This window comes from Astatotilapia calliptera, chromosome 10 (assembly GCF_900246225.1).
Source record: "Astatotilapia calliptera chromosome 10, fAstCal1.2, whole genome shotgun sequence".
NCBI lineage: Eukaryota > Metazoa > Chordata > Actinopteri > Cichliformes > Cichlidae > Astatotilapia > Astatotilapia calliptera.
In genome coordinates, this window is record NC_039311.1 from 4764617 (window position 1) to 4778263 (window position 13647).

General features: G+C 39.8%; 1 protein-coding gene across 6 annotated transcripts in view; it reads right to left on the reverse strand.

Annotated features, from left to right (window-relative positions):
* Positions 1-13647, reverse strand: part of robo3 (roundabout, axon guidance receptor, homolog 3 (Drosophila)) — a 166724-nt gene that overhangs the window by 35657 nt on the left and 117420 nt on the right. For 4 of the 6 annotated variants that reach the window (XM_026183140.1, XM_026183138.1, XM_026183137.1 and 1 more), the window contains exons 3-7: positions 12615-12772; positions 11932-12052; positions 10307-10445; positions 9231-9358; positions 6623-6634 (exon numbers count right to left, since the gene is read on the reverse strand). In XM_026183140.1, coding sequence (XP_026038925.1) covers positions 6623-6634; positions 9231-9358; positions 10307-10445; positions 11932-12052; positions 12615-12772 — 558 coding nt within the window. The remainder of the gene's footprint in view (positions 1-6622; positions 6635-9230; positions 9359-10306; positions 10446-11931; positions 12053-12614; positions 12773-13647) is intronic. The other 2 variants (XM_026183142.1, XM_026183139.1) reach the window with 1 other exon arrangement.

Sequence of the window (13647 nt, forward strand, 5' to 3'; positions counted from 1 at the left end):
TCTGTGTGATTAAACAAATCATAACTTCATAACTTTATGCTTGTGTTGAGCATCAACTCAATGTTATAAGAATACCATACGCACTGCCTTAGTGGTTAGGACTTTATTTAATTGACAGGCGATTAAATGCAATGCATAGTAACACAGAATAAAATGCCGTATTTTTCTTGGATTATTCAGTGGCATTAGGTGACAAATTTAGCCAGATTGAAACGTGCCCTTTTTGTGCTGCCTCTTTTAATTCCTTTATATATGCTAACAGTACCGCCATACTTGTCAATGCTCTTATCACATCTCGTTTAGATTAACTCTCTTCTCTATGGTTTACCTCGTAAATCTCTCCATAAACTGCAGTTAGTTCAAAATACAGCTGCTCGTATTATATCCAGAATGAGATCTACTGAACATATAACACCATTGGCTTCTAATTCACCTCCGTGTCAATTTCAAGATCCTGTTTCTTACTTTCAAAGCGCTTCATAACCTCGCTCCTCCATATTTATCTGATGTTCTCCATATGTACTCACCCCCTCGTACCCTCCGCTCTTCTCCAGCTTCCCTTTTGTCTGCTCCACCTGCTCGCCTGACTACCATAAGACTCAGAGCCTTTAGTTGTTCTGCCCCGAGGCTTTGGATGCACTCCCACCAGATCTCCGGACTACAAACTCTCTCTCTACTTTTGAACTGTGTCTTAAAACCCATCTATTTAGAATTGCATACCCTTCATCATGACTCCACCTTACTCTATTTTACCTTATTTAGCTTTTATACTTTCATACTTGTTTTCATTTTTTGTTTACCTTGTGTTTTTATTTTATTGTACCTCGAGGGTCTTTAAAGGCACATATAAATAAAATGTATTATTTTTATTATTATTATTAAAGAATTATAAAATATTATTACTTCTGGAGTTAAATAAATATTTACTATTTTACTATATAGTTACTATAAGCTGACATGTGGTAGTTCCCCACCACTGTTATATGAATTAATATTACTGCTGCAGATGTTTAGGGCTAAGCCCATTTTAAATACTTTCTGTTGTTTAATCTCCAATAGTGGATGATATTCTATAAAATCATGCCTGTAGTGTGACTGTCCTGTGGTGACCACATGTTTTCTGGACTCAGAAAAACAGGACTAATAAAACTGATTTTTAAAAACTTATTAAATATACATAATAAATCAAATCAGAGCTCTAATAAAAATTTTGACCGTTATATTAAAAATATACATGAAAAATGAAGGTGGCTATTAGCAAAACCACTGCTTAAGCTTTGTAAATTCATTCAACCAGACATGTTAGCCACACATGCTAATCTGAACAATTGAAAAAGAGAACATTTGTCTTGTTTTTATACATTTTTATGTGAAAGCCCATATATTTATCGATTTAATGACATTCTGTCTTCATCTGCAGGGCTGATATATTGGCCAATATTAGTCATTTCCTGATATATCAATATCGGCACTTATAACAGACAATAAATGAAAACTATCCACCCACTCTCATTCTCCATTTCAATATATCTACTACATTTATCAGATACAAAAAGGAAAACAGAATGTGACTTTAATGAGAGAATCTGCAGGTTTTCAGTCGAGTACCTAGCTGTGTCTACCACGAGCGACCATAACAGTCCTTGATTTGTTTGGCTTTTTGTGTTTGATAAATTGATGGTTATTGCCTAATCTAGATGGCTTGACTGTTTATCCCACACTACAGCAAACAGCCCATCAAAAAGGTCAGCCCAGACCCCACAGGAGCCTGAATCCAGGTTTGTGGGTCACCATTCTGATTCTGAGCATCAGACATCTTTGAACACAGATGGAGGGCAAGGGGGATAAGGGACTGCAAATAAATGGTAAGCTGTCTCGCTTTCTCATTGCTGCACCATGCCACTGCGTGTGCACGCGTTCATCCACAAAGACACACGCATCTTTGATTTCTATTGATTCTGTAGCAAAATGACAGTCCTTCCTCCACAGAGGGGGGTGTGAATGCATAATGATGCACCGGGCCTAATTGATTTCTCATCTTCCCACCTGATCTCCTGCTTCACTTTAATTCTGACTCTCTATTAGCTTTGAGAGAAACACAAAGAAGGAGAAAGATGGGGAGGAGGAGAGCCTATGGAACGGAGAAGAAAGTAACAGTAAAAAACACTTAACAGTCACAGTGAAAGACAGAATAAATAACTAATGTCCTTCTACTGTTTCTCCATGAAAGGAAAAAATCCAGAATAAAGAAACTCCTAATCCACTACATATATCCTTCTTAGAATACTGAAGTAAACATAAAATAACGTCTTTTCCTCAAATTTTCTTCCACTGACTGATGTTCTGGGGGAGGAAAAAGCTTTGTTTGGTTACATTGCTGGGACTCACAAACGTTGCTTTTTTAAGTCAGCTCCTGTGTTCAAACACAGCCCAACATATACTTTGAGAAATGTTTCCAGACATTAACTATCTCAGATGAGGAGAAAGCAGCAGAAACAAAAATAAATAGTAGCAGAGTGTGAAGAGCTGAAACATTCCCAATCTCTCCCACTGACCCGCCTGCTCCCCCTAATCACTTGCCTCAGATGTGCATGTGCAAGCTTAATTTCATGCCTTGTATACAACTTATGCACTTTTAAAACTGCTTCCACCACGGGCCCCTCCGCACAGCAGGAGGACATCCGTGTGTCAACTGCGGGATAAATTACAGCTAATGGGGGGTCTTGGCTGAGCTAGTCAGGGTCATGTCCTGGGATCAAACTTCCAGCCCTTTGCTAACCCTAAAGGTTAATGCCCAAACATACACCCCTAGTTTTTGTCAGCAAGTGACATGGGAACATCTGCCTCCACTCTCCAGTTACCTCAAGGACAGGCCTCCTGTCGCAGCTGATGCAAGGCCTGAAATATTAAAGAAACACTGTGTAATGCTCACTTCTTATGTAATTCATATCCATGCTTGTGCACATACACGTAATGAAAACACATAGAAAAATATGCTTGTGCACTTCTCAGCAGGGTATTTAACAAAAACATGTCAACACCTGAACGTTTTCTCCTCACACCTGACACAACGCCGTAACTTTGACCCAAATACACTGACAACTAGGAATATTTGAGCTATTAAAATGCTGTTTTTGGCCCACTACACAGCCGTGTCTAGAGAATAACAGTGTTTGATTTGAGGAGGCAAGCCGGCACATTGCCTGAAGCTGTAATAAATAATTAGCAATAATGGGTGCACCTGGCATGACACTGAGCCTTAGATTTAGGGCAGGGAGATACATTAGCATCCTCAAATGGGATTGAAATGGGAGTATGGATTGTAACAGAGCAGCTGAAATATAGATGAAAAACAAGAGGGAACAATGCCTGCATGTCACTCTTATAATAATTTAACTTTCAGAGATGCAGGGGTTTTTTTTTTTTGGTGAGTTAATTTTTGCTGTGCCTTAAACTGACTCGACTTCTAAAATACCACGGTATGTTCATTTACTAATTTTATGAAGCACAGAGCCAGCACACATTAAGCACCGCATACTGCTAACTGTTGCTGTCGGTGTCTGGGAGGTACATTGGGAAATTTCTAAATACAGAATGCAACACTTAAGATAGGAACTCAAAGGATCTTGCAGACTTCTTTTGTATGCTGCGTATACTGCCAGAACTGTAGAACAGATAACAAAGCTAATATGCCAAGAGGGAAGTAAAAATAGACATCAGGCTGTAGCGTAGCTTTCCACAGCTTTTATGAAAAGAAATGCAACACTCAAGGAGGAAAGTCTAGTCTACATGTAAATTCCTTGGTGTCATTGAATGTTTGTGGATGGTTGTAAATGTTCTCTTACAGATCAGAAATAATGTTTAATTTTGAGGTATTTGACTTGTTTTAACTTTATTCTTTAAGTTGAGTTTAATTAACGTTGACATGGGAACCCTGGAGGTCTAGAAAATTTAGCAAATTTATATAAGTTTGCCAAATCTTCCTAAAACAATAAGATGATGCCATAAGATAAAGGGCATGTAATTGGATGGAGCGAACATTATAAAGGTTTCCTGCAAGTGATCAGCATATGTCCTCCAAACCCACAGAGCTCCTCCAATAGTCAAACGTGCTCGGATTTGTAGCTTTTTATTCAATTCAGTTTTACTTGTACAGCTCCAAATCACAGCAACAGTCACCTCAAGGCACTTTATATTGTAAGGTAGACCCTCAACAATACATACAGAGAAAAACTCAACAATCACATGACCCCCTGTAAGCAAGCACTTTGGTGACAGTGGGAAGGAAAAACTCCCTTTTAACAGGAAGAAACCTCCGGTAGAACCAGGCTCAGGGAGGGGCGGGGCCATCTGCCGTGACCAGAGTAAAAATATTAATGAAAAATTTCCAAAAGGTTTAGTCAATTCCTTGAATTTCATGATATGGGGGAACTATATATACAGATATTACTGGACTGATAATCTATTTGGATCTATTCCTTTAGTGGGAATATACAGAATTAGTCCTTCTGCTATCCCTGATAAAATAACTCTACAATCAGCAAGGATTTTCCACACAACTTGAATCTACTTGTGGTGTTGGTTGCACTGCTAAGATTTCAGATTTCAAGTACTGTGTGACAAACAATAGATTTGGGTGACTCTCCAATTCCACTGTATGGGACAGAAGCAGGTGATGGTAGTCCTTGTTCACTTCCCAGCCTGCAGCACAACAAGGAGTAAGTAAGTAAGTAAAATGTTATTTGTATAGCACCTTTCAAGTCAAAAATCCCAAAGTGCTTCACAGAAAAGCGTACCATCAACAAAGGGTCAAAAAAATTTAAAAAAACAACAACTTAAAATGCTTTTAAAAAGCAGGAAATGAAGATCATCTACACTGTGGATGAAGTGGTTCTATCTATTCATCAGTGATGGAAACTGTCGAACTTCATTCAGTCAGCACTGAATTAGAAAGATTTGAAAATGGTCAGTGTCTTTCATGCAGCTTTCTAATGTTTAGAAACAACAGCCCCGCCCCCCGGCCAGACAGTATTGAAAGTATCGAAACAGCAAGTTGGTGAAAGGGTGTGGAGATCAGTGTGGTGAATGAGCAGGTAGCAAGTGTGATTTTAATGCAGGAAAAAGCCTTTTTTCAGTGGAGGTAGTAAAAATCATCAGTGGAATATCCTCATAAACAAGATGAAGCAAACCAGCGTCAGCCTGAGCTGTTCCCCACACACTGCGCTCCCACTCACACCGTGTGTTCCACTGCTGTCACTCACGTAGCAAAGCTAAACAAAGTGCTTACAACGAAAACATCTCACCTCCCCTGCTCCACCCCACCCATGCTTGACATATGATTTTGAGCAACACGCTGAAGATATCCGCACTTGTATCAACACAATCATACACACACCCCTCGCTCCCTAGGGGCGTAGATGTGACATGCAGCTGTCAGAGTCCCGTGGTGATGCAGCTCTGCATCTGCTAGAGTAAACACACTCCAGTGCTGTTGCCGCTGCTGCTTCACCTTTTTACGAAACATCACACGCCCACTTATGTACACAGACTTCATTCCTGAGACTGTTTCCATTCTGAAATGATGGTTGAGGAGGTGATTATTTCCAGGGCATAATTTATTATAGCTGGACTATATCTCATTTGTGCTTATATTCAGTGTGAAGTTTGTGCCTAGAATTGTATCCCATTTGTCCAATATCAATATATAAATTGGAAGGCTGGTAAAGTTTTAAATAGGCCAAGAATAAGCAGGCAGTCCTTACACAGTGAATGGGACAAAAATGGAATTGCATAAAAATAATAGGTATGTAGAGAACCTCATAATTCAAAACATTTTGTGGTTCAATGTTTCTTCCACTGAACACTTTTTTAGGGGTTTTTTCATTCTTCATCCCTTTTTCTCTATTCCCCAACATTAGGCACATTTAGAGATGGGAGTACGCATTAAACCCCATTTGCTTAGTTCAAGCCAAACGCTGGCATTTTTACTTTTGGTAAGTAATCATCAGTGCATTTGTGGCAGAGTTCAAAGGTGAAACCACAGCTCACGAAAAAGAACACAATAACCCAATTCATGTACGCCAAAAACGTCTTGATGATCCCCACGACTACTGGAAAAATACTCTTTGGACTGATGAGAATTGAATTTCGTTACATCAGATGTAAAAACAGCACAGCATTTCATAAAAAGGCTGTCACACAAACAGTCCAATACGGCGGCGAAGTGTGATGGTCTGGGGCTGCTTTGCCTTATAACTCTTTTTTTTGTTGTTGTGTGGATTAATCAGCAATAACCATTTATTTTTCAAAAGGTGAGTGTTTGTGCTCTAAATCGGAGACTGCACGTTTTACAGTGGGGGTTTTTTTCTAGTAACTGAAGCTCCATCTATGAGTGTAACGAAAGGTCAAAACCCTTCTACCCTTCAATTTTTTTGTTTTTTGTTTTTAGCTTTAATACTTGGCTGTCCTAATTGGCAGAAAAAGCACCTGTGCTAGAGGGTAGAGGTTTGGGTCTCTAATGTAGCAAACAGCTTATACCTGTAGGACTGTATTAACTCTCATAAACAAACACACAAACAGACACACAAAACCATACACAGATGGGATGAAATGGAATACTTACAGGATGGGCCGACTGTGATGGAGTGATGCAGAAATGGGTGGAAGAAAGAAAAGAGAGAAAGAAAGTTGAATAACATGATGAGATGACGATGGATGGTGAAACTAGTTCAAACATTTGAAATTTTGGAACACCATACCTACTTAACCGTGTAACTAGCTGTGGTTTAATAGAATATATATTTTCCTTTGTATGTGTTTGTGTTGCATTCCTATGATCCCCACTGCAGCTACAGTGCTGCAAAATTTGCCTTCTCTTTGCTCTTTTGCACATTTGCAACACTTATGACAGTGATTCAGATCAAACAAAGATAATGTGAGTAAATACAAAATTAGGATTTTAAATGATGATTTCATCTATTGACGGAAAAAAAGTTATCCAAACATATTTGATTCTATCCTCCTGAGAACCGAGGAAAAAACAATCTTCCCATTGAACTTTTTTTGGTATTTCCTTCCTTCTTTGGAGCCAAAGGAAGCCACCCAAACACATGAAATATCATTGGAAAGCCCAGGATGTCCTCTATTCAGTACATCAGGACTTAGTAGGGTATCTCAAAAACCAACATGTCATGCCATGATATAAAGACACTCAAGAACAGATGAGAAACCAGTTAGTAAGACTGGTTTCTCATCTGAGAACTCCATGATTCACTGGAGTCTTAAGACTCCAGTGAATCATGGTGAAAGCCATTATCCACAAACGGAGGAAATCTGGAACAACTTTCCCAAAAGTGACTGGCCTACCAAAATGGCTCCAAGGAACCCAGAAAAACATCTAATGAACCGCAGGCCTTCCTTGCCTCAGTTAAGGTGCCACCCATGGGAGAGTCCTGTGGTGAAAACCGCTGCTGATGTCACGGCGAGGTACGCCGATGTGTTTGTTTGACAGATCCAAGAGCAAACACTGCACTCAACTTGAACCATTTTGTGCTGATGGCAGAAGCACAAGAACATGAAAACTAAGGCGAAAAAGGTACAATAACTAAACTAAGAAACTAGCGATAAAAACTATGAATCTATCTGTGATAACTATGGTGTGGTGTGGCATAACAGACAACCTGACAGTGAGTGAACAGAAACTTGCAGACTAAATACACACAAGGGATGATCAGGGGGAGTGGAAACACATGAGGAAACACATGACACAAATGAACCTAATGACGTCACAGGGGAAGTGAACCTAAATACAATGACAAAGACACACCAGACTCTCTCAAAATAAATCAGGAAACACAGAAAATACAATGATCAAAGACTAAAAACTAAAATACACAAAACACTGGGTCGCAGACGCAGTAGACAGCTGACTAAAACGAACACAAAGGCCAATTTCAAGTTTGCCAAAAGATATTCTGATCGTGCCAACAGTCAAACACAGTGGCAGCAGTGTTATGGTCTGGGGCTGCTTTGCTGCTTCAGAAGCTAGCCAGCCATAAATTCTGCTCTTTACCAGAAAACCCTGAAGGAAAATGTCTGGCCATCTGTTCATGCCCCAAAGATCCCTGATAGACACCACCAGCCTCTAAATGGCTCAGAAAGACACAAAATACACCTTCCTTTTTTGGCCTTAAAAGCTTTGGCATGACCTTAAACTGGCTGTTCATACTCGATGTGGAGGAATTTAAAAAATTCTGCAAAGAATAGTGGACTAGAACGCCTCGTCAGTGCAAGACTCATTGACAGCCAAGGGTGGCACAATCCTTGAGAGATGTTTAGCGGGCACTTCATTTTTCACACAGGGCCAGGTAGGTTTGGATAGCTGTTCTTCTTTAATACATGAAATCACCATTTCAAAAGTGCATTATGCACAGGTAGGTGCATGTTGTGTATTTCTGCATGTTATTTTTTTTAAATGTATCAGTCTGTCTGTTCACTGCTGAATTTTTATACATATACGAGCATAAGGTGTGTGCGAGTGTTCAGGAGTACCAGAGGGCCCACTCACTGCACCGAGTGTTACAGAATAAAACTCTAAAAATTCCCTTTTATCATCACAAATGACAGCTTTCTCATTTGAGCATCTCTCTTCAAGGGACTGACTTTATTCCCATGCAATTTCAGTTCTTTTTGATCTCAGATCTCTCTCCAGAGGAATGACGAGCTGAGGCTTGAAAGGAACTTAAAATCCATTTTTCACTTCATTTCTCTGTAATCTTCAGTTAACAGTGGATTACCAATGGCATGATATGGGGGAGTTATAACCAACTCATGTCTAGCAGCCTCTTTTTCTGATGTTTTAATAGGCGATGTCTCCACGTAGAAACAATGTTCTTAAAATCCTGGCCATCTGACATAAACAACCAGAATGAAAAGAACAAGAATGAAATGAGACAGCATTCCTGTAGGTGACAAGTGGGCAGATTGTGGTGCATCATAGCAAAGCTGCCCATCTGTGCAAACAGTTTACTCGTGCGATCATGGCTGTTCAAACCGTATTTCTAGAAAGATTCTTCAATAAGTCTGTGCAATTGTTGATTGTTTCTAATTTTCAAAAAACATCTTACATAAATATGTGAAATGTTTAAATAAAGCCTTTTACACTTTGAATCACTACGAATGCAGTAAAACTAAAACATCTTATATATAAGTGTGCCTGTGTACATCTGTACCGTGTACTTGCAGGGCAGCCGACGCCTCCGCTTTGCCGACGCTGTTCTCTGACACGCAGGTGTAGGTGCCCTCATCTTCAGCTCGCACCTGGGTCAGACGCAGACTATTCTCACTGCGGATTTCAAATCTGGGAAAAAAAACGTCAACGCAAGTGTTACATTCATGTTCTGAAATCTTCAAAAGATGGTTTGAATGAATATGACGTTGTCTGGTTCAGTAAATGTGTGAGCGTTGTCACTACTAGAACAATACATTTTGGTAGTTTTCATGTTTTAAAAAAAAAATATGGCTGTTTAAATGTTCCAATCAGATTTTTAAACATACAGCTTTGTGTTTACTGCACAGCTCTGTGGACACAGGCCTGAGTCGTGCTGTTGACAAGGGAACATTTTACCTTATTTCCCCTGACAGGTCATTAAAGTTTCATCCAATCATGCAGACAGGTGTGAGAGAGTAGGGCTCTCACAGTAACACAGTGATGGTGTCATGGTGCAAACACCACATGATACTCCTTTCTGAGCATGTCTCGTAGTACTAAACTCTACTGATTAACAAATAAGTAGCTTACGACAGGGATGGCTGTCCATCCGTTACTAACACAAGCTGCTGTGCCACAGGACTCACACATTTAGATTCTAGTAATAACTTTCTATTTGTATTGTAAGCAGCACAGCACTTAAAAAGCAATCATTACGAGCTCAGCGGGAGCTTTGATTTGTTTCCGTTTCTCGGTCGTTACATACAAAAAAGCGAATGATAGTGTTTTCTCTTTTCTTTAATATGTTTTTTTATACCGGTACATGTAATTTTTGGGGCAAATTCAAGTCAGCTGGACTTCCTCCACTCACAGAAAATCATCTGAATTACTTTCCTTCACACCTAACTATAAGAAAATCGGATGGACAAACAGTTGCTCTCTAATTGGAAGCTGTTATATTATTAGTGAAATGATAGTAACAAGTGCTATTTGGAGCAACAAATGATGTATCTAAGTAACAGTGAGGCAGTGGGGATTGAGTTTCAGTGCAGTGATTTGTGAGTGTGCAGCAACGGCACTGCGCTGCTGTTGTCGGACCTGCCCCGAGGCAGCTCGCCCTCCTCTCTGCGCCAGCGGACAGTCGGAGTCGGGTCTCCGTGTACCTCGCAGGAGAAGTCCACTGTATCGTCTGCCAACACCACCTGGTTCACCGGCTGTTTGGTGAACACTGGCCTCTCTGAAATTAGACAGATATGAGTGCAGAAAGAGGACAAGAATTCATACCTATTAATTACAGCTTGACTTTTCACATTTGTTAGCACTTTATAGGACTGCCCATGTAATGGATGAGTGGACACATATGGAATAGGCTGGCCGTATAAAGAGAATAATTTGATGTCCATTTGCTGCACCATAGCAGTTTACTCAGAATGATGTGGGGGGGAAAAACACTGAGGGATTGGAATTGTTAAACCTCGCACTAAAAATAATTTCAAAATGGGACACTCTCACCATGACTCTTAATACTTGATTTGAACACAATTAAACTTTTATTAAGACAAAACGAGGAACAAAATGACCCCACACCAAATCACACACAAGCTGGTAATAAATATTTACCAGCTGTTGTTAGCAGTATCTCAAAATTGACAGAGCCTGTCTAGCATTGGAAGTAGATTGCTGCAGTAGGTTAAATTCAATACCCAGCAAATAAAAGCTTTTAAATACCAAAGTCCAATCATCACAGTGAAACATGTTGGAGAATCAAGTAAGACTAAGTAGACTCAGAGCTGCAGGTACTTCCATGATCACAGTCAGTGTGAAAGCATTCCCCACAGCTGGAGGTATAAAAAGTCGCGGTGGTGAGAAATGTCTTGACAACTTTGTTCAGTCTGTGATTCGAGAGCAGAAAATGGATGGGCAGAAAAAACAGTGCAGATGTGCACTGGCTATTATCTTTCAATTTTGCAGATGGCAGTAATATTAAACATTAGGGAAAGCGCCAAGCCATGCATTTTAAGGAACTATAAATTTATAGATTATGCATTACATGCCAGGGTTTGAGTTTACTGCTGCACTACAATGTGCAGAAGGAGCTAAATTTTGTGGCAGTGTGGGTGGTGGTGAACAGGAGATCCAAGGGACTGAAAAGAAAATATCAATTCTCCATCCGTTTCCTGGGATCGATACACACTTTGATGCCTGTGGTACTGCTCCACTGAGAGCACAGCAGAGAATCAGAGACAGGAGGAGAAAAGTCAAGAGAGCAAAGCAAAGAGCAGCTGGGTGGGAAAGATGAATCTAATCCTCCAATATCAGCCAAGGAAAGAATGTCCAACCCCAGAAAAATACAGACAGGCACAAAATACAAGATACTTTCACTGTTTTTTGGAATCTTATAGTGAACATTTTAACACAGTTGAAGCAACTTAACTCAAAGAATTATTTCTAAAAGGATCAGAGGAATTATATTGATAATTTGTCTTAATATATGAGCCAATTGGCTAACAGCTGGAAGCAAATTAGCTCCAATTTATTCTGTTAACAATCTATCTTTTGCCATTACGTTTGTGTGAGCACTACAACAATCAAGCACGCTCCCAAAAGGTTATTTGATACTAATAAGGTTGACTGTATGACTTCATGTTTAGTTTCCCAGACGATATTTGCTAGCTGAGTGTCCTTTGATTAATTACAGTACAATCCCAGTAAAAACAACTCACCAAATACCACTAGTTCAGCAGGATCACTGTCTTTTTCTCCAACCATGTTGGTTCCAACGCACACATACATGCCAGCATCACTTTTCCTGGTGTTTGAAATCATCAACTTTCCTCCACGGATCTGAAATCGAGGGGTTAAAGACAGAATGAAGAGCAGAAAGATGAAACAGAAAGGAACAGATGAGTGGATAAGTGGACAAGGACGAAAGGAAACACGACGGTGGAGGAGGGGACAGAGAGAAGACATGGAAAGATGTTGGAAACAGGATATTGAGGCATGTTAGTGAGGAGAGAGAGAAGCCACTTTGTCATTTTCAGTGTGTGTTATGACAGATGGCTCTCTGGCTAGTTCTTAAAATTACTTGACAAGGGCTCTCGCTCCAAGCCAGTCGTCACACAAGCATCACTCACTGCTCTGTTTGTGGTAACTAACTTCAATAAGCCGCAATTCATCATTTGGTCATAGTGGGTAATGTGTGTGGAAGTCTGGTATTCTAAATGTGTCTTTTAACATCTATCAGCTCAGTGTCTTCTGTTAATAGTAATACAAATTAATGAGTGAAAATTACCTGAAATTTTATTTTAAAAAAGTATAAAAAGCTGACAAGTTAGTAACAACTTCCACCAGAAGTAAAATGCAATTGAACCTTAAACCAGACTTGTTTAGGTTATTTTTAACTTACAGTAATTCTTTCATCTCGATCATTGACCCGGATGTTGTTTCTCTTCCAAGAAATGGTGGGCTCCGGATGGCCCCTGGGAGGGATACACTCCATGACAGCCGGCTCCCCTGCTGCCACCACCACATCACTGGGCGTCTGACGGAAATCATCTCTCAGAACTGGGAAAAAAAGGTGAAGATGCGAAGGCAGATGGTAAATGGACTGTCATACAGTGCTTTTCTACTCTACTTGAGCACACAATGCGCTTTATGCAAAACATTTAATTCACCTATTCGCACAACACTGGTCACCAGTGCTTTCTGTATAACACTCACACTCCAGTGAATGCATTGGAGAACAACTTGGGCTTCAGTCTCTAACCAATAGATACTTGGCTTGCAGAAGCCAAATATCCTGCTCTCTGTAGCTGGCTCAGAATGAGTGTAAACTTTTTGCTGTTTAAATGGGTTTATAATTGTCATATGTGGTAAAAACGATATTTAGCCTTTAAAATCAACAAAAAAGGTGAAAAGAAAATCTTAGAGTCGTCTTTCACCGAGTTGAATAATAGGAAACATAGTAAGGCACTGCTGTTGATAATATTGATACTGTGTCCCTGAGGTCTCCATTGACTGGATGTCATTCATGCTTCATCATAGTACATCAATAAAAAAGGCTCTTGTAGGTGGTGCACACGAGTAGGTAAATAGCTCATTCTGAGATAAACACACACATTCCCTTGGCAAATATATATGCATAAATACACACAAGAAAAACATGAGCATTCAAACAAACACATCAAATAAATCAACTACATCGACTGCAGGAAGTCACTTTGAATTCAGAAATAACTCCCTTTCTTATGCCTTGCTGGAGTCTATTCATAAAACATGAGAGATTTTTCTTCGGGTCACAGTGCCTCCTTTCAAATTCATCCCTCTGTAGTCAACATCTTGTGGCTTTTACCTGAAGGCATCGGGCTATTTTTTTCTCAGTTCAGTCTCTAGAGCTTTGTGACCTCTCAGATTACAGATGTGGAAGATGGTTTTGTTGT